This window comes from Pteropus alecto, unplaced genomic scaffold (assembly GCF_000325575.1).
Source record: "Pteropus alecto unplaced genomic scaffold, ASM32557v1 scaffold196, whole genome shotgun sequence".
In the NCBI taxonomy this organism is placed as follows: Eukaryota; Metazoa; Chordata; class Mammalia; order Chiroptera; family Pteropodidae; genus Pteropus; species Pteropus alecto.
This window is the reverse complement of record NW_006439717.1, coordinates 6,016,090-6,038,550: the sequence shown is the minus strand read 5'-3', so window position 1 is coordinate 6,038,550 and position 22,461 is coordinate 6,016,090. Positions and strand designations below refer to the sequence as shown.

Here is a 22,461-nt window from a genome sequence, read left to right as displayed (position 1 = left end):
GGGAAAGAAATGAAAGCTTGTTGAATACCTATGCAGATCTATTTCCTACTTCTTTGCAATGAGAATCTTCTCTTGTCAGTTCTATCTTTCTTATGTACACATTGTCTTCCTTAATTCCTTTTCCTTTTCTTGGATGCTGTTCGCTATTGTTATCCACATTTAAGCAATCTATCATGATTCTATTTAAATTTTCTTGGCTTTCTTAACTTCCATTGCCTACAGTTATCTCTGAGCACTGAGCGGTGATTCTAGTCGATACTTTGATCCGTTCTGATCATTTTAATTGGCATCAATGTTAGTTTTTTCCACAGACTTTAAATAATTATGTTCTAAAGTTCATTTTTAATTTAGTTGTCTGGAATTTTAAACATTTTCCAATAGAAATAGAATTATGTAGTTTTTAGGTTCAAGACAGCCCTTAAAAGCTTCTTGTTTCAATTTAATATGTTAGGAATCTGTTTACCTTGCTATATAGATCATTGGATCTCATCTTGAGATGAGATAAGATTTTTAAAAAGTGACAAGGTCCTACCCCAGGCCAATTATATAGGAATGTCAGGATAGAGCCTGTGCATCAGTATTTTTTAAAGCTCTTTAGGTGTGTAGCCAAGGTTCAGAATTACTGCTTTAGGTGGTAGAGCTAAAAGAGTCTCACTACTACCTTTTGCTCAAAAATGAAATGACAAGTGTCATGAGAAGTGTGACAGGAACTATAATCTAATAGTGCTCATTGGAAGTTTTCTGAATAATTGAAAGGTACATAATATTGATGTTTCCTAGAATGGCGCTCATATGAATATTATGTTTATTTATTTGGACAACATTTAATAAGTACCTTTGCTAAGCAACAGGAGTAAGAGGTACACAGAATGTGCCTTTGCAAGTGGTATTTAGTTTGGGAAGGAAAAGAGGAAGAAAAGTAAATTGAATATGATGTTATATTGTACTATTACTGCAGGGTGTTTTAAGAGGCCTAAGGAAGGAACAACTTTATTGTTTCTAAAGAGTATAACAAGAACTGACCTTTGAGCTGAATGAGGAAGATTAGAGGATGAAGGCAGGTAAGTAGAAGAAAGATAATTCTAGGTAGGGGAGAAACATGCCAAGGTGTGGTGAGAAATCGTGGCACTCTTGCAGAACAAGAAGTAGGTGATATGTCTAGAGGTTCTGGAGACTGTTGAGGAAGTGGTAGGAGTTGAAGCTGGAAAGGCAGGAGCAAGGTCATAAATAAGCCTTTTTCAAGTTTTAGGGTTGAGACTTCATTCTTTAGGATAAGGGGAACCACAGATTTTTAAATCAGATGTCTTATCATAATGAACACTCTGGCTGTAGCTTGCAGGGTGGGAAGGTGACTCCAGAAGGAGGGAGACCAGTGTTTCACTACCGGGGTGTCCAATGGCTAAGTTAAGAGAACCTGAACAAAGACATTGGCAGCAGGGATAGGTAAGTGTGGATCAGGGATAGGTAAGTGTGGATACACGTGCTTTATGTATTGAGATGACAGAAATAACTGGATTTAGTGAATAGTTAGATATGAAAAGTTTTAGGTCTCGTATGACTCCGGTTTCTGATTTGGCCTTTGGGTACTTGGTGGTGTCATTGACCAAAATGAGGAAGACAAGAGATAAAGCAGGCTTCTGAGATGTGAAGAACTGTTTTGGCATTTTGAGTTAGATGTGTCTGTGAGACATACTCTTGAAAGGACTCAGGATGGAAGTGGAGATGTAGGAATAGTTTATCTAAAGGGAGCATGTTACCAGCATTAATAAATTCACTCCATGAGTACTGAGCACATAGGTTGTGCAAGTTCTAGTTGCTTGATGTTAATGAACAACATAGAGATCCCTGCTTTCATATAGCTAGTAATACTAGTAGTGAGGGACCAATAATATACATCAAATGTAAATTAAATGATATCTTAGATGATTAGTGCTACGAAAAAAAATAGCAAGATTTTTGAATCTGGTAGGTAGGTTATATTATAAAGATGTTAAGGTGACCTTGAAGGGTGAAGAATTAACCATGCAGATACCTGGAGGAAAGCATTTTTGGTGGGGAATTGCCATTGCAATGGCCTGTTGCTCATCTAAAATATGAGGTCAAATGTGACCTTTCTATTTATTTGATAGCCATTATGGGCTATCAAAATAGTTATTGAGTGAATATAAAGAGAGAAAGGATTGGGTTTGGGGAGGAGGGAAAGCTAGTGATCCTGAGTGTATTTAATACTAGAAACTGACTAGAGCAATGTGCAGTTACTCTATAGTTTAAGCTGCTGCTATAACTAGTTTGGATAAAATGAACGACAGATCTTTCACTGTCGCCTTGTCTATAGATTCAAAGTGTGATTGATTGGTTTGACAGAAAGATATTTTCTGTGACTGTTTTCTTGATTTCCAGGCTTATCTCACAATTCAAGTCCTCCCTATCCTCTGAGCCCTCAGTTGAATTTAATATAAGAATGGTTGAGTAGCTCAATGGAGTGTTCTAAGAAAAACTTATTTTTTTTTCTGGATTAAATATACCATGATGGTATATTAAGTATTATTGAATATGACATAAGAGAATGAGGTTTTTTAAAAATCTAGAACCAGTTATTAGCAAACTTCTAAATGAAGCTTACATTCTGGACACTGTATTCTAAATCTGTTATCTACCTAATTGTGATGTAGAGGGTCCTTTCATTTTTCACTTGTATTCTTCAGTTTTTATATCTTGTTGGATCAGACAACTTTACTGGAGTACTTCTGAGACTCCACTAATGGGAGGAAATTAGTGAAGTGATGACAAGGTAAGTAACATGATCACTTCACCGGGCATAGGAAACCTTTTTTTAAATTTAGCTGATGTGGCTTCTAGTTGCAGGATGGGTCAATTTCCTAAATCCGGATAATATCATAAACAACATGTACTACTAATCAGAAGATTACAGTACTCATCAGCTATTTTAAAATCCTTCAAAAATTACTAGGTGCTATTTAAATTTTAGATGATATAACATATTCTCTCTCTTGATTACTCTGCAGTACTTTCATCATCATATCCTCCTCCTCTATCTAATACCTTTTCCCTTTTGTTGTCTTAATTTTAAGATCCAGCTTAATGCTCATTTTCTTTACAGTCCAGTGTTCTTTCTTTTGTATGTAATCACCAAACTGTGTCTTCTGTTTCACTAACAATACAAAGTTGATATGGAATCTTTATTTATATTCTTGACCCAATTATATAGATTTGTTAAGGATGAGGGAAGTTTAATAATTTGATGTGGACCTCACCAGTGCTGTTTGTTTTTTTTGGTGTTTTATACTCTTGAATGCTAATTATTTTGCTACACCATTCTCTAATTTATAATAATAGAACACCATTATATTGTGTTCTATTTTTATATTCTTTATTGTGAAAATACAGTAATTTATATAAAAGTGAAGCATCATATTCTGATATTGCTGTTTTGTAAAAACAGCATAGGTATGGTAAGAGGACATTTAGAAACTACCTGCAGATTCTGTAAAGATAGTAATATTTTAGTATACTCACCAGTAAGAGATAACTTAAAAGAATGAAATAATTGATTAAAGAGGATTACTTTATAGCCTAATGTGTACATTTAATCACTATTATAGACATTTAAGTAATTTATTGTTATTTGTAGAGGAGACTAATTTCTCTTTATAAAATTATTCACCATATATACAGTAATTGAAAATTTAAATTAAGATCTTTAAAAATTGTCAGCTTTTTAAAGTAAATAGAATTTACTAAACATTTCTACTTGAAACTGTGATTTCCATAGCTCATGTAAGGTCAGTACTCCATTGGGAAATCATCAGGTATAGAGTCAAATATGCAAAGTTGTTATAGGATTAACTGTAGTACTTGGAAATGTGGTAACAATAGTGCAGTATCTAGCTGTTTTGTGGATACTGTTTGTTTCTTGTAGAAATTAAGTTCATTATAGAAAATTTAGAAAATTTAGTTAGGAGTTTGATACTAGAGAAGTTCACTTAAAAAAATTATTGGTAAAACGTACATAAAATTTACCATTTTAACCATTAAGTGTTCAGTGGTATTAAGTACATTCATATTGTACAACAATCACCATTCAACATGTTGCATCTTCCCAAACTGAAACAACATACCCATTTAAATCCACATCAGATAAATTTACTTTAGGTTTTTTTCTGCCTCCATTTGTTGAAGCAGCTCAGAATTTTAGTTCTTTGTTTTAATCGTTAATATTTAGCTCTTCTACATATGAATTTAATTGGTTACTTGTCTCTCGATATATATTCTAGACAATCCTATTTTGAATTCCTATATGATTATTTCACCTTATTCTAGCTGCTTTGTTTCCAATTGCTAGGTTTTCATCAAAGTTATACACTTTTAATTTATTGCTGCTTTTTTTTTAAGCTGTAAATTGTGGATTAATTAATTAGTTGAAATACTTTGAGGTAATTACAATAAAATTGTTGTCTTCCAAACTGCCAGTCAGAAAAAGGCAACAAGATCAGGAATGACCTATAAATTTAAGACTATACATATAGTTTTATTTCTGTACTCTCCTCCTGAGGCACTTCACAAAATCTCTGCCCCAGCTAGGTGAGCTTAGGTGAGTTTACTCTTTCAGGAATAGGGCCAAACTCCTCTGTCCTTTGAATTTCTTATAAAATGTTGGGTAGAGCTACACAGTCAAGTAGATTTAGATTCACTTTTTTTTTTTTTTAAAGATAAGACTATTTCATAGATTCACAATTTTCATCATGAATCACACATTGCCTATTTTTTCGTTTTGTTTTTTATTTTACCTAAGCTAGTTCAGTGCACTTTATTTATTTGGAGGAAAATTTCCACTGTCATATTTTTACCTAATAAGTTTAAGTGTTTTTGTTTGTTTGTTTGTTTGTTTTTAAGTTAGTATTCTGTGATGAATTGGTGATTGTCACCTTAATTACTTTTAAACATGGGACCATTTACTGCCAATATAAAACTATAGAGACTTCCAGACTAACGGTGACTTTTTTTTTTAAATATGTGGTATTTAAAGCCAGTGTTTTTAATATTCTAGATAAAAATGATCTGAAACATCTAGTACATTCCTTTCAGAGATAAGGATAAGAGATGTCCTGCCCAGCTTTCAACTGGCAAAATTCGGACTAGAATTCTTCTAACATAATTTTATTCTTATGAAAACTAGGTGGCCTCTAGTGGTCAAAATAATACCTTCTATTTTCAAAGGTGTATTTAAAGGGAATTTACTTGTTAATGCCCACAATTTTTTATTTCGTGAATTTTATTTATACAAATAATGAAGATTTAATTATTTTTTTCTCCATTGGTTGATTTATACAGACACAAATCCTTATGTCTGTATTTCCTCCCCTCCTACAGGAGATTGTTGAAAACTTTAAATTTGACTCCTGAAAGGACTCAAGTAAGTAGTATAGTAGTTATTCTTACATTTTTGTGACAAGCCAATAAATTTTAATAATTTAGTGTTATATCTAGTTAAGAAACTATGTAGTATTCTTTAGAATTCTTGTAGTTTAATTTTCTTTCTCATTAATTACAAAATCTTATTTTTACTTATGTTCTCCATTAGTTCATTAATTTATATTTATAATTTTTGCCATCACTTGACACAATATGCTTATTAAATAATTTTCAGGACCTTTAAAAACAATTATTTTTATAATGGACAACAGAATGTATAAAATATTATGCAGTGAAAATATTCGCCCTGCTATACCCCAGCCACTCAGTACTCCCCTGAGACAGGCTCTGTGACATTCTCTTGTTTATACTCCCAGAAGTCTGTGCAGATGCATATATATTTATACCCTGCCTTTTTTTTCCACTAGAAGTGACACCATACTCTACATGTTAATTTGCCCTTTGCTCTTTTTTATTTAGCAGTGTATCTTGGCAATCTTTCTGTATTGTTATATATAGGGTTACTTTTCTTTGAAATGGTTTGCTCAGTATTTCTTTATATGAATATATAACACTTTATTCAATCTATGTCCTCCTCAAGGACATTTTAGGTTGCTTTCTATCTTTGGTGCACATATGCAACTGTACATAGAAGTGGAATTGCCTGGTAAAAGTGTATGTGCATTTAACATTTTTAATAAATATTGCCAAATTGTTCCCAGTTGTACCAAATTATACTTTCTTCATTAATGTATAAGAGTGTTGCTTTTCTTACTCTCTTCAAAGCACTTCATATTTTTGCAGAGCTTTGGGTGAAAATTGGTACTGCATTGTAGTTTTAGTTTTTATCTTCTTTATTTTGAAGAGAGTTGAGCATCTCAAAAGATTGAGCCATTGTTTTTTTTTTTTTTTAAGTGAACTGTCTTCATAGCATATGTCCATTTTTCTTTTGGGTTGTTGATTTTTTCCTGTGATATAATTTCAATTTGCTGCTGTTACTCTTTTTCTGCATTGTGTCTTACGTAGGATAAACCTTACACTTTAGACTGAAACCTTCAATGTGTTCAGTAAAGGTGGGAGAGAAGTAATGTTGACAAACTCTTTAACTTTTAAACTTCCAGCAATTATTGTACCTAATAGACTGGTTACTTTGAAATAACATCATTAATGATATCTGATGACAGACTTAGAATTCAGGTTGATTTATGCATACTGTTAAAAGCTAATTTGTAACTTAAAGAAATTAAGATTTCCCTAGGCATCTTTGGTTAGTTAATTCATTTTAGGGAATCTGTTTGTATTAGAAAATATTAAAGATTTGCTTTTACAGAGAAAATTAAGATTGTTTGTACTATGATAATGTCAAAAAGTACTCTCTTACCTTCCAGCCTTTATGTTTTCCTCAGCCTACATTAACCCAAACTATTAGAATTTTATACTGCCAAAATGAGTTGACCATCCTTTTTCCCCACCCTTATTAGTATTGCATCATAAAGAGCCACCAAAAATCTTTTGACATGTCTTCTCTGAAATATTTTTCTTCACAGATCTGTGGCCTATGCATTTGGACTTGTTGCCCTATTTTCAATGTACAAAAAGAACCCAACTTAGCTAACTTAGTCCCATATTTACTTCTTGCTCATGATCATCCTTCTACACAACAAGACGGTTCACAGTTCTTGGCTCAGAACCTGTTCCATGATTATTTCATGCTCTCCTGGTTCTACCCTGTTAACCATTTATGTCACCTACTCTAGGAGTTGTCAGGGTACTGCCTGTATTTATTTTGTAAATAAAACTTTATTGGAATGTGGCCACACCTATACATTTATGTACATTGCTTATTGCTTCTTTAATATTAAAGCAGCAGAATTGAGTAGTTGTGACAGAAACCTGTGACCTACAAGGCTGAAAATATTTTCTGGTCCTTTACAAAAAAATTTGCCAACCCCTGGTCTATTGTCTTGCCATGTCATATAAAGGACCTTTGGCTGTTTCCTGTACCCTGTTTTCATCTTCTCTCTTGTTTGCCTTGTCTTCTACTTATTCACAGATTCTGTTTTCATCTGGCCCTGTAATGTACTGCATTAGCTTCTACCCAGAATGTGTCAATTCTCAAAGTAGGAGGCCTCTCTGTGCATCCCAGATGTGAAAAATGCTGACAGAACTTTTAATTTCAAGTATTACGAGGTGCCTTTGCATTGAGATAAATTTATAGCATTAAAAACAAAAATTGAGTAGTTTGTTTCAGTGTTTGTTGTTTTTACAGGAATTTTTAATACCTTTTCTCAGTTAAAATCACTATTGAACATAATATAATATGTAAGATCTAAGAATATAGAAAAGCAAAAAAAAAATCATATTGTATAAACCACCCCCAGGACAATTTTAAATAACTTTAAAAATAGATTTTTTAACTATTCCTAAAATGAATCTTTTCTAAATTTTACTATATGAGAATGAAGAAATATTTGTGGTCTTATGGATCTTCCTCCACAATTGATGGAAACAATCTTGTTGAAGCTTTACGTAGCCTTGGAAATCCAAGGAAGGTGGGGCTTGTGTTGTTTTAAAGAAAATTTTAGAATTGGAAGACTTGCCTTAATTCTTTTTTTCTTTTGCTCACTTACATTTTTTTTTCTTTAGTATCTGGAAAAGATTTGCTTTGGAAAGTAATCATTTACTTCTTTATCTTCTCTATCACTTCCTAAAAACATAATTCTCTGGTTTCTTTTTTGTTCTTTAGTGGCTTACAGAAGAGATGAAATGTGGTCTGGGGGACGATATGACTGTGAAAGGCTTCCAAGAGAACGAGTACCTCCTCGAAGTCACCCTGGTGTAAGTTGTTTCTACATGTAATTCAAAACCTAGAGTCTTAAGTGAATTTGGTACACCAAAGCCAGGCCTCTTAACAAAATCTTCAAGTGCCAAAAATATACAAGTCTAGGTTGAAATGTAGATAGATAAAGTTTATCTTTTAAAAATTAAAAGTTTGAAAGCCAACATTCTATTTATGTAGAAAATCCATATTTTATATTTCTTGTTTAAATTTCTAAAATAGAGGGTTTATATTGAATTTAATTAGTGAAAATTTTAGATTTGATAAAGGTCAGACCATCAGTTAAAGTATTTGAGCACTTGTTGGCTGTCACCTATTTCTCTATATTCCTGAAAATGTTTGCAAATTGGTATGAAATTCTGAAGTAAGGGCAGCTCAGGGGCGGCAGGCAGTCCTACTGCTCGTCTCTTTTGTCACTCTGGGAGTTTGGGAATTTTGAACCAGGTCTTTTCTCAAGGAGTGTGCTATTTTGCTTATTCCTATATTCTCAGCACTATATCTAGTACCTGGCACATAATAGGAGCCCAGTATTTTTTGAATGAGTATGTGCACTTTCTCCCTAAAATCCTCTATAAAGACCCAAAGGAGGGTTTGGGGAAGGTCAAGAAGCCATCGGTCTTACAGTTTTGCACAGGCCCATTCTAAGCACCAGGGGATTGGATTTGTGGTCATGGTATATAGATATATTATGGATTCATTGTACACCGTCAAAGAGAACAAGTATTTGTTTATATATTGGTTATTTTTTAACTTACATATTATAAGTAAATCCTTAGATGGGTGATATTATCTTCAAGGTTGTCATTTGACCTAGGTTACAGCTTAAGTTGGGGTTGATCTAAAATGACTTAAGAAGGAAAAAATGAAAAGGCCTACTATATTTCAGAATGAGCAGACTTATTACCACGTCATTTATTTCCAGGTTAATTTATAGACTTTGGTTCTAATCAAAATCTCAATTCAAATTTTTTTTCAACTTGATAAAATTACTTTATCGTTTTACCTAGAACGACTAACAAGTGATGTAGATAAATATAAGACTAATGCAGAGATGAGAAAAGGGATGACATCAAGAAAATAATTTAATTTTTAGAACCCCATCTGCTCAAATTTATGTCCCATTAGGAATTTGTTTTTCAAAGATACTTAAAAGAAGTTTCAGTGTGGATATGTCACCAATTAGATATATAGTTGGGTTTGTTTTAGTTTTCAAATTTGGGGGATTGCCTTTTTTTTCTTTTTTAGTTTTTTTTTTTTTTTTTTGAAATTTAACACATTTACATGGTTCCTAACTGTAAAATAAGGTAATTGAGAGAGGGGATGACTTTCTTTAAATGTTAATTTATTATACTTATACATTTAACTATTGCCTGCTTACAAGTGATGAATTTTATATATTTCCTAATCTTCAAAATAGTACTTACTGTTGAAAGGTACAACATTTATAGAACCTAGTAAAATGTTTTAGATACCATAAAATGTAGGCAGATTTATATACAGAAATATAATTTCAGACAACGATGGGAAATATGATGAAATGGGAGAAGTTGCAATATAAAGTCTTTATTACACCATTCTGCCTTATGTGTGCATGCTATGTTATATTATAGACCATATTGCAGTGGAAGTTGGCTTAAAGAGCTGTTAAGACTGGAAGCAGAGAGAGCCTGCCAAGGGGCTATGCTAGGCAAGGAGCTGTTTAAACAAGCTAGGGAAGAGTGTGTTTTAAGATGGGATAATCAGTTATATATAATATCAGTGTCATAAAGACTAATAAGCATCCTCCAGATCACGTTCGGTCATTATTTGAGTGAGAATAGATTTGAGAAGTTTGTGTCTAATAGCCTTTGTTTTTCTTTGGAGTACGAGGTAGGAAGATCATCTGTTCAAAGTTGAGGAGGTGGAGGGACACTTGAGGCCAGCATTGAAGTTTTGGAATAGCCATTGCAGATATCTCCTGACGAGGGATGTTTAAAAAGACTTGGTGAAGGCCAGTAAATTTGTGAACCATGAATTTTATAGAGGCACAGTCAGCAGGATTATGTGCTTTATTACCTTGGGTGCCCAGTTTAGGAGAGGGGAAAGCAAGTTGTGTTGATTTAGATTGCAGGATGAGTGCTAGACCTAGGGAGATAAGAGTATCGAAGGTTCTGACCCAGAGAATTATTGAGATACTATATTATGTGTTATGGACTGTTTAAGAAAGGAAGTAAGACTGAGAGTGAAAATGGATTGAAAGAAGTAAGGGGCTGAGGGGCAGAAAAGGCTTAGTGAGCTCAAAGACCAGAAAGCTGAGGTACAGCAGAAAGGCAGTTGGTATTTTGGAATGTAGAGTTGCCAAGATGGAACAGTTCTGGGTGATTAAAGTTCAGTATAAGGTGGCGAGAATAGAGGGTGGGTCAAGATAATTGGAGTTGAGGTCCAGAAAACTTTGAAACTAGATTTTTGGATGATTTTGATGCGAGGATCTCAATCCTTGCTGTACATTGAAATCCCCTAGGGAGCACTTATGTACTGATGTTTGAGCCCCATTCCAGATAATTAAGTCATAATTATCTGCAAGTAGGATCTGGACATTAGTGCTGTTTAAAAGTACAACAAGTGATTCTTCTATGCAAGTAAGAAATGCAGATTGCAAGTAAACACTGAAGTCACTGATGATGACGACAGGAGTTGAGGTAAAGATGACAGGTGATAGAAGCCCTTAATGAATGAGGATATTGTGGTGAAATCTAAACAAACTCAAACTTTTTCATTTTATACCAGTTTTGTGTATGTAAATGTGAAACAGATGCTCTTTTCCCTTCGTACAAATAATTTCAACAGCAGTAAGATAGATGTTTTATATCGCAATTGCTTTTAAAATCAGACTAAGCAGTTAAAGGGAAATCTCACTTCAGTTCTCTGGCTGCTTTGTTTCTCCTAGAGATATAGGAGCCTAGATTGCTTTTCTTCATTTGAGAGCATAGAACATGCCCAGACCTTGTACAGGTTCATTTCTCTGTGTTTTTTCCTCTTTTAATTTAATTAGATTGGTCTCTCCATCCCCCAGTTAACCTCTTCTAGTTTATAAATCCTTATGTATTCTCACATTCCCTCTTCCTCAAGATTCAGATATGCTTTCCCCCCGTCTGCCCCCCGCCTCTGGTGAACTAGGCCTTATTTTGTAATTTAGTAATTTAAAGCCTTCTCTTCCCCTCAACATATTATGTCCCTTTGATGGCTCTTGGAGATATACCTTTGCCTTCTATGTTACACCTACCTTTCAGTTAAATAAAGCATAGGCAAAGATTTTTAACATTTTTGTGTCATGGGTCTCTTTAGCAGTCTGGTGAAGCCTATGGATCACTTCTCAGAATGACCTTTTTAAACCTATAAAATAAAATACACAGACTTAAAGGAGACTACTTATGTTTGAATATAATTATTAAACTATTAAAAACCAAATTTGTGATGTAGTAATATATATTTCTTTAGTAGCTCATTAAATATCAAGAGCTAGTGATAGGGGTTTCATTGCTATATTTTCAAAGTAATGATGAATGGAAATGATATTTCAAGATATCTGCAACAGCAGTAACATGATATGAAAATATCTGGTTTCTTTTAGTGCTGAAGCCACAGATATTGCTGTTGCTGTTGTGGTTATTGTTTGTTGCCTACATTTAAGCGAAGAAGTAATTTTATATTCACATCTGATTTCATGGACTCAGTGAATCCTTGAGTTAAACTGTTTGATAAGTGACACTAAAACTAGAAATGTAAATAAGTAAAGTTATAATTTCTGACTTTGGATGTAATAAAGACATAACTATTAAACACTTTCAAATATTTGCTTACAAAGCTGAGATCATCTAATGTTATTTTAAAAACTATCGGTATATCATATTGACATGTACAAGAATGTTCAGAACCAGCATTATTCATGAGAATTCCAAAATGGCAACAGTCCAAAAGTCCAGCAGTGTAGATAAATTAATTGTGCAGTCATGCAACAATGAGAATGAATGGACCTCTGCCAAATGCAATAACATGTATGAACCTCACAAACATAACCCTGAAAGAAAGAAGCCAGACACAGAAGTATATCCTGTGTGTTTTATATAAAGTTTCAAAACAGGCAAAACTAAACAAGAAAGTGATTAATTTTGGAAGACAAAGGTGGCGACTGGGAGAGAGCACAAGAAAGCTTTTGCTTTGCTGGGAATGTTCAGTCTCTTGATTTGGGTGGTAATTACATAATGTGATTAACTTGTGAAAATTTATCCAGGGGTACTTATAATTTATATACTTTTTTGTATGTATGTATGTCATACCTCAATAAAATTTCACATAAAGTTTTGAAAAGGCGTATTATTTTTTTCTAAATATATAACTTTAGTTAATTCTTTAAAAAGTGAGAAGAACCCACTAGCATTTAGTGCCTGGGATGAAGAAAGTTAATGTTCTACTTTATGCAATTTTACTGCATTTCTTTTTTTTATCCTTCTCCCTTTGGCCCATTCATTCCCCATCTGACACATCAGAAATGTATTTGAGGAACTATTCGATATGACATAAAGTATGACATGAAGGGGAAACTTGAGAAGATACCTACTACACTAGTATGACCTCATTAACAAAAGCAGCTATTTTGAGCTTCTAACTTTGATGAACCTGGAAAGGCAGTTGGACACTCACATATTTTGATGCCCATATTAAATCACACTAAATTTGAGTATTGCAAAGCTTATCCTCAATGTACAACTTGACAAATGTAGCAATTATATTTTAGCACTTTACAGCATTTTAAAAATTACTCCTGCATCAATAAGTTACTTTTGTAAGGTGTTTTCACAGAAATTTTTATTTTGTCTTAAACTTGGGTAGATGGGAGATAAAGCCCAAAGAGGTGCACTACAGAGAATCTGCATGTAAGCATACGTACACATTCTTCTATCAGGAGGAAATTGGTTATTGCACAATACCTACATTTAACTTATAATCCCTTATTTTTAAAAGCATGCTTTCTCCTATTTAACTTATAATTTTTAGGAGCCTGATTTCTGATCTCTTAGCCTTTATCAAGTTTTCTGACAGAATGACTTTTAGATAACCAGTAAACTTCCAGTTTGAGAGTCCATCTTGTTAGCTTGATGGAGAACAGATAGGTAATATGGAACATTTTTAATGAAGTTGCAACATAAAGTGTCCATTTTCCATTGGTTTATTTTAAAATAGGGCCAAGTTTCAGGTTCAGAATTTATAGAGACTGTAAAGTTTGGAAATTAGGATCAAAACGCTAGCAGCATTTGCTTTGGGCATTATAGTAAAATTGGGGCTGGAGACATCCTATCTGCTTCTCTCTGCCTTTTTCTGTTCTTTTAACAAACACATATTAAGTAAAAGATTTTCTAATCTTAGTAGCAGTGGGAATTGTAAAGATTGAGGATAGCGATGTCAGCAATAGTTTATTTTTTTTATTACATTCAGTCAATTTTGAGTTACACAATTAGGCTTTATAGGTAAGTAGTTATATAACAGTATTTTCTTGGATTAGTTGACTATTTCTACAATATTTGCCTTTGGTTATTTATCATAGAGAGTTTAACCAATAAAAACTAAATTCTTTACTGAATTCAGAACATGATTTTAATTTTTGAGGCCATGTAAGGAATATATGATACATATATCTGTTCCATATATTCTCAAATATAAAGATACCCAAAATGTAATCCAGAAATCTTTCTTTTGTCCAACTTGAAATAGTTGTTTACTTAATTTAGCAATTCAATTATGTACATATTCCATTTACTACTGTTTAAAATGTATTAATGTGGAAATATTCCCTTTCTTCCCACTTATTTCATGAAACTCTTTTAAATGTTCAAGTGCATGTTTTAATTTCTATTCTCTTTATGCCTCACATTTTATTATGCCTCACATTTTATATAACCAGTGTTCATTTAAGTTTATTCATGTAAGTACAACTTTTACCACTATTTTATTATGAAAGTTTTCAAACATACAGCAAAGTTGAAAGAATTTTATGGTGATATATTTTATATCTGTTTACTTACCACTTAGATGTAACTATTAACATTTTACTGAACTTGCTTTATTGTCTATTTATCCTTCTATCTGTCCTTTGTTAATCCACTTAATCCATTTAATTTTTCAGATACATTTCAAAGCAAACTTTGAGCACTCCCTTTAACTACTTAAGCATGCATATCATTAGCTAAAGTACAATTATTTTTACAATTTTTTATAATATAAAAATTATATACATGAAATTCAGAGTCTTAAATATTTGCTGAGTTTTGATTTAGTAGTGTTCTTTTGTCTAGAGCTGCCCCAGGAGGTATTTTACTTTCTTGGCTTACAGAATTACATCTTCGTTTTTGTTGTCACTATTTCCAGAAAGATATAATCAATTCTTGGCTCTATATTATGTAACAATATGTCTCATGTATTTGACCCATTGTTCCCATTGAAATGACCTAGAAACACCAATATTACATTGAAAATTCAGTGAGTGAATTAAACCAGTAAGTGCTACAATAAAAATGCATGTCACAAAATATGAAGGATCATAGTGAAGAAACCTCAAGCTTATGAAAGCAAAAGTTTACTAGCTTGTGTAGTAGAATTTTTAGGTTGGGTGTCATTTGGTACTTTTCTAGTAAAAAGCATGTGATGCCAAAAATGATATAAAATTGAGATAGCAAAGTAGAATATACATTATGTGTGTGGTGCTTACCATGTGCCAAGTGCTGTTCCAGGTGACGGGAGTAGAGCAGTGAATAAGACCAAGGTTTCTGCCCGTGATGCTTGCATTCATGCTCTTAAGTTGATTGTGTTAGGAAGTAATGGCATTGACTATTCACATGTGCCATCATACTTTTTACTGGTAGGTTAGTGTGTTTTAGTTGTTTTTACTTTTTATAAGGGTAAAAGTTAAGTTTGTGAAAGTAGACAAAATAATGTAATAAACTCTCCATGGACAGATCAAGTGGCAAATTTCAACTTACGGTCCAATCTTGTTTTACCTATGCCTTTACCACTTTCTACCCTCAGATTATTTCGAAGTAAATCCAAGATACCATAGTTCTAATGCAAGTAAATATTTCAGTATGTGTCTCTAAAAGATAAGAATGTTTAAAGGGGCTGCTTATGTATAGAAATTTTTATTTAAAAAATGTTTTTGAGTTAAAATGCGTGCAAAGTATGTTTTAATAACATTGGATAATAAATGTTTTTAAAGAAATATGGTAATCCTCATAATTTGTACCCAGCCTAATCATGAGACTAAACATTAATGTGGAAATTTTGACATAGATTTATGTATTGAGTCAAACAAACCCATCAAATTTGCTGTTTTTGGTGACTAAAATGGAAGCATTTCTCATAACAGATAGTTATATTAAATTAGAATTCATAGTAAATTAAGAAATTGCTTATTTTGTAACAAAATACAATTATTTCAGATTTCAAAATTGCAAAGCTAATTTGATATGTATCTTAATCCGATCAGATTTTCATTTGTATAAGTAGACCAAACAGTCCTTATTTTAGAAACTCAGAAGACCTTGGTAGTAATTGTCTCACTGCTAAGAAGACAAATATGAAAGTGTAAATTTCATAGAAGTATAGCTTTCACAAAAGTATTTAAGTTTGTATGCAAAATTTTGCTTTCTACATCCTGTCAGAGTAGATAAATGATTAAGTAAAATAGACTTTTTAATTATTTTTATAATGAGCTACATATACATTTTATTTTTTGGTCTGACTAATCATACCATTAATACTAACTTTGGAGGAGCAAATCTGGTAGATTCTACACTATTTTTGGAAATTCTAGTAGCATCCACAGGAAATTGATACATCATACTTATGCAACAATTGTATTAAATTGATCTACTCTAATATTTTTAATTAATAGTGATATATAGATATTTTTATAATGAGCAGAAGCAATGAAAATTGATTTCATTGAGGTAAATTGAGATTTTATGTCCAAACTCAAGAATTGAAATGCCCACATTTTCAGTAATAGAAATTTTTAATTCTGTTGGTTTCATTTTTCGGTTAATTGAAAACAATCCTGTTATCCTTAAAAACCTTTTCAGATATACTTTATAAGTCATAGTTTTTACTTCTGATTTGTATGTAAACCAATGGTGCCATTGTTTTCTAAGATACTGCTAAAATGGAGGTTTCAAACATATCAGTGCCTGAAAACGTGTACTTTTGTTAGCATTTAGAGAGGAAAATTACATGTTTATAGCTCAGTGTGTTTTGTACAAGAATTTCTAACAATGATGACATTTCTATTCAGGTCTGGCATTGCAGGTAATGTAAAATATTGTTTGAACTTTCTTAATAATATAAACTTTTAGAAGAGAAAGTCTGAAATCTTTGCCCCTCACCATAGATTTTATTGGAAAGAGAAAGAAATCTGTGAATGATATATTTGTATAAGACATGAAATGTCTCTGAAAATGCAGTCTTGCTTTGTCTCAGACTCCTATAGTCATCTTCATTTCCTTAAATCTTTTTATATAGCTAGGGAGTTTTCTTTAAGAACAGATGCCTGTAGAGTAGAGATGGTATAATGTACTTACACCTGAGCACTTTCTCAAAACATAAAGGGAATGCAAATTTGATCTTTATTCCTAGATACAAGAGCTGTCATTAGGACTTTTTAAAAATTATTATTTGGTAAAAACATATAACTAAATGCGATTAGAGTTTTACTTCTTCAAAAGTTTTACTATAAACATTTTTGAATCCTGAAATACTTTCTAGTAACTGGGGGAGTTGAACAAAGAAACAGTCTGTTTGGTTAAGTAAGGAGTTCTCCCTCTATTCATAGGTGTTTAGACACATATACTCACTTCCCCATCCTTTTAAATAAGCATCTACAAACAAACAAGGATATGGTGGAATGGAATTTCATGGTTTCTTGGAATTGGAGAAATCAGCGATTCTACTTTTATTACAAATTTTGAATTAAAATTTTAAATAAATTTTGAATTAGAAAATGATTTGAATTGTAATATTGCTAATTTTGGCTTAATGCCAATTTTTTTTAGCAGCTCAATATTTGCCTAGCTTTAATTGAAATCTGATAGTGTTTATAAGAGTCAATTCATTTGTATACTGCATTTTATATAAATGTATAAAATATACCATACGGTTTAATATCTAACGTACTAAAGAAGGAAACCACCTTATTATTCCCATGGAAAATAATTTGGTAGATCATTTCAGCTGTCAAGTAGATACGAACTATTGATTTTATTTTTCCCAGCACACTGACAAATTTCTTACCCATTGGGAAGTTTTAATAGGATGTAATAATTTATTAACCGAATAGTTGTAGTTATTAATACTAAGAAATAATTTAAGGAAATAGTTTGAGGAATTTAGTGTTTCACTTAGACTTACAAAAGTAGTAATCAAAATAGCAAACAATTTTTGAGCACTTAGTTTATGCTACTGTGCCAAGTGCTTTAAAATCTGTTTTTTGTTTAGCCCGCACAACAACCCCATGAGGTATGTATTAGTATTAATTTCATTTCATAGATAATGAAACTGAGGCTTAGGATGGTAAAGTATCCAGCCTAGACTGTTGGGCTTTATGTTTTGTTTTTTTCATTTTGTCAAATTAATTCATATTGATCATGTCTTATACTTTGATAGCTTGACAGTTTCTTTCATGTATCTCTTATCTGATATTGATAGAAAGGTAGCATGAGTTCTCAAGACCAGATTATTTGCACATATGTGCTTTGTATCTCTCTAGTTCTCACTGTTGGTAATTATTTTTGTTCAGTTACTTCACAGCAGCTACTAACCTTAGACAAGTGTTACTCTCCTTCTGCTCAATTTCCCAACCCCCACAAACAACTCATTCTTATTAAAACTTTAAAACACTAACATATTACTTTGAAAATTTGTTCAAATTTTATATTGGGTTTATTTTGCTTCCAAACCTGTGAAATCAGAATCTCCTCTGTCAGTGCTATGGAAGAATAGCAAAATATTTCCTCTTGATCTTCCTACTTCAGTATTACCTCCCAATTCATTACCGCTTATATGTAAAATCTTGTATTTCTTTTTTTTTTAATTAAGTTTATTGGGTTAACATTGGTTAAAACAATTATATAATTTTCAGGAGTACATTATAATTTGACATCTATATATTCTATTGTGTGTTTACTACACAAAGTCCAGTTTCCTTCAGCTACCATATATTTGATCCCCTTTACCCACTTCACCGTCCCCCTATCCCCCTATATTTAACCCCTTTTTACCCTGTCCACCTTGCCCCTCCTCCCCCACCCCACTAGTTACCACTAGTCTGTAGTCCTCTGGTAACAACTAGTCTATATCATATTTCTTCTTAACAGTATACTTTGACAGTAGATCAAAGGTGTGTGCTATCTTAAATGGTTTTATTTCTAAAATTCCTAGGTAGTTAGGGATTAGAGCTGCTGTAACACTCTTTTTGTATTTTATTTTTTTATTAAAACAATAATATTATATTTTTTCTTTTACTTATAATTGGTTTTCTGCATTGCTGCATGTTTTTTATTAAACACCTGGCTTTCTTCATTGAACAATTTTATTTCCTTTAATCCACGTTAAGACCTTACTATTAGTTATATTCATGTTATCTCATTAATGCATTTTTTTGTTTGTTTATACATTTACTCTATTTGATTAAGGATAAGAACTCCTATGCTTTTAAAAAACCTTTCCAAAACCAAATAGAGAAATTAGTGATTTTTATATATTTCTTTTTGTCTGTTTTAGGATGGCTACCATAGAGTAGTTAATATTGTGCCAAAGAAACCACCACTGCTAGACAGACCTGGTGAAGGAAGCTACAATAGATATTACAGTCATGTTGGTTACCGAGAATATGACGAGGGCCGCAGTTTTTCTCATGCTCGAAGAAGTGGTCCACCTCACAGAGGAGTATGTAAATTTCCCCCATGTACTAATTGTTATTTTTTCATAAGTTTAAAAATTATGTAATTTTTGAAATTTATGTGACTGGCCATGAAGGCAGTTAAATAAACACTTCCTGCTTGATGCCTTGTTGAATTGCCTACTGGAGCTGTCAAATGGGAACTGGTAGTCAAGAATTTTGGGGTGCTGGACAAAGTGGGTAAGCCCTCTGGATAGCTCTATCTAAATGACATTAATTCCAAGTAGCCTGCTTTTTTATCCCCCAAGCTGGCAAGGATTTACAGAAGTAGTTAAAGGCAATCTGTTTATTGCCTTGGTACTCAGTAAGTAATAAGCAGGTAGTTACCATCTCTTACTGATGTGCCCACTTATAATTATTTTTATTTTTATCATGAAATGCTGTGGGTGAGGTTGGGTTAAGGTTGTTAAGACTCAGTTTCACTTTTGTCATTTTCGTTATAGTTATTATTAAAGTCCACTTAGATCAGAAAGCCCTCAAAACGTTGCCTATTCTATAGTAAGCGCTTATAAAATGTTAGCTGCTATCATTACTATTACTATTGCTATTATATTTTGTTTCTCTTGATAATCTTTAATAATCTATAAGTATATTTAATGTTAGAGTTATCTGTCATTGAGCTTGATTGAAACTGTTTCTTTATGCAATTCTTTTGACCCAGCTTGCATGTTTACAGCATTCCTCTGCTAGACTTTCCTACATTTTTTCCCCTTCCCTACTATATAGCATTGTAGTTAACAGACCATATTCAAGCATTGCTTATGATAAAATTTGACCTTACGTTGGCTGTTGGAATTAGTTTCCTTACTTTACACTTGAAGAAATGGAGGTAAGGTGATTTACCTAGGGTGGGTATATATGGGAGTTCAGTTCTCTTACTACTGTATCATGGTGACCCTGATAATTCTATAGTGGTAATGAGACCATTCAATGTTTTCTTGTGTTTGTTTTTAAATTTTGGGGTGTTACAACTTATTCACTTCTCATAGAATTAATTTTTATTTTGTTTAATTTTTAAACGCCGTTCCTTTAGGAAGAGGGATTCAGTGTTGAAAAGTAATTACACATTATCCCTATTCTAGAAACACTGGATTTTGCCATCAGAGCCCTTCTTCCAGGTAGTCTTATGCAGAAACTATTTGGCCTTTGCATAAAGTTATTCCTATTGTGAAAATCCTGTGGCCATTTAGCGCAGAGAGGGAATTTTGGATTCATTGGACCAATTATATTTGAATCCTCACAAACATAATTATTTTCTAGAATCTTGTGGCATAAAAGTGTCTCAACAATAATTTTTTTTATTATCATTACAAATTGTGTTTGTTCATACTGTATGCAACATTTTCTCTTTAAATTTTCTCCAAACAAACCCACTTGAGATCCTTAGGACTCTCATGACACTAATTTTTATCTAGAGTTCAGTTATCTAAAGCAAACTACTTACTTGATCCAATATTTTATTACAGCTGATGAGTTTTTCTTTTGTTTATATTTAATGTTGTGAAGGAAAATGAGGAATACATTTTAGTTATATAAGAGTAGCAGTATGTGATGCTAAAGAGAGAGATGAAAGTAGTGTTTATTTTATCTGAATCAGTATTTCTGATTAAGTAATTCACATGTTATATTGTTCTATGTGTAATTTTAAAGTATTTGGGTGTAGATTTCTATGTAGTTCCTTTTATTGCATCGTTTAGAATATGTCCTAGATGACAAAATGTACTTGCTTTCCTTGATTGATTTTCAACTTTGTGCCACATTTTGCTCTATTGTAGCTTATCAGTGAGTGATGGTTCTTTATATTGTTTCTAATTATGGTTTTTAATGAGAGGTAAAATGAGAAAAAAAAAACTTGAAGGAGAAAAGTGGGACCGTAGCATATTCTTCATTGGGCTTGAATCTGAAAATTGATGTGAACTTGCCATAGGAAGAATAAAATGAAGGGTAGAGAAATGTATGCTCGATTAAATTTAAATTGAGCCTTTGTTCTTGACCAGCCCTTAGCTATTGTTATGTTGGATATGTCTTTGGCAATAAGGCTGTTAGGGCCTACCAAAGAAATATTTTAAGCATTTTCATAGAGATAAATCATACTACAGGTTCTCAGTTTATTAAATTAGTTATTAAAATGGATAATTTGTATCTTCTTTATTTTATTCCTTTTAAGCTCTGAGAAATTTAGAAAGGTGTTTTTGCCCCATTATTTTGGTCTTAAAGACTGATTTCCAGTAGTACTCTTAGATATATCCTACATGACCAAAATAGTGTAAACAAATATCTAAGTAACTTTTTTATTTTACAGGATGAATCTAGCTATAAGTGGACAAGAGATGATCATTCTGGAAGTCGTCAGCCTGAATACAGGTAAAAAGATTAAAATAATAACTGCTTTGATACTTGACTCACTGAGATATCTGTTGTTAAAATCTAACATCAAGGTACATAGATGAAATATTTTTTATTAGGATTTAAAATTTTGAAAGCAACAAACTGTATTCTTTTTGTGTCTACGTAGTATAACAATAGCATTAATAGCTGGTGTTCTGTCTATTAGCATTTCATAATTGATAATATATTAAAAATATTTAAACTATTGATATATTATCAAATTATTAAATTATTCTTAATGCGTGGTATGGATTATAAGATATATTTTTGCTTACTTAAGGCATTTTTTCCGTAATACTTGGGTCATTACAGAGTGTCTCCTATCATAGATATCCTCTCAATTGCTTGAGAAAACACATTTTGTAAGGACCTCAATCATTGTGAGCTTTAGTTACTCACAGAGGCATCTGCTACAATAGAATGATAGTTTTTTTTTTTTTTTTTAGTGACATCACAGTAGTAGTGTTAGAAGTTACAAAAGGAGCCTTTTAAGGATCTTTTATGAACTGTCCGAGAATAACCCCCCAACATCATAGGCAAGGAGTCAACTGCCACAATGTATCCTAGGTGCCAAAAGTAGACAACAGGATTCAGTGGACCAGAGGAAGGCAGTTATTATTCCAACCACTGCAGTCAGCAGAGTGTGGTCGTACCAGTTCCCTGTCCCCAAGTACCACCAGAGTGATGTGATGGGTAGAGATGGTTGCTATGCACACAGTAGGATGCTCTTAGTTGAGGAAGCCAGGATCAAGAGCTTGGTACCTTTTGTAGCAAGAAGAAAGCAAACCAGTCCTTCTTTCCCTGGGAAGGAGAAGTCCCA

General features: G+C 32.5%; 1 protein-coding gene across 17 annotated transcripts in view; it reads left to right on the top strand.

Moving 5' to 3' along the window:
* The window catches only part of PPHLN1 (periphilin 1), a 106,139-nt gene that overhangs the window by 3,097 nt on the left and 80,581 nt on the right, over positions 1-22,461 (top strand). For 3 of the 17 annotated variants that reach the window (XM_025050264.1, XM_006916885.3, XM_006916886.3), the window contains 3 exons: positions 8,180-8,271; positions 19,076-19,240; positions 21,556-21,617. In XM_025050264.1, the coding sequence (XP_024906032.1) occupies positions 8,180-8,271; positions 19,076-19,240; positions 21,556-21,617 (319 nt within the window). Of the gene's footprint in view, positions 1-958; positions 1,062-1,332; positions 1,444-2,773; positions 2,792-5,391; positions 5,435-8,179; positions 8,272-19,075; positions 19,241-21,555; positions 21,618-22,461 lie in introns of those variants that run through there. The other 14 variants (XM_006916887.3, XM_006916888.3, XM_025050268.1 and 11 more) reach the window with 12 other exon arrangements.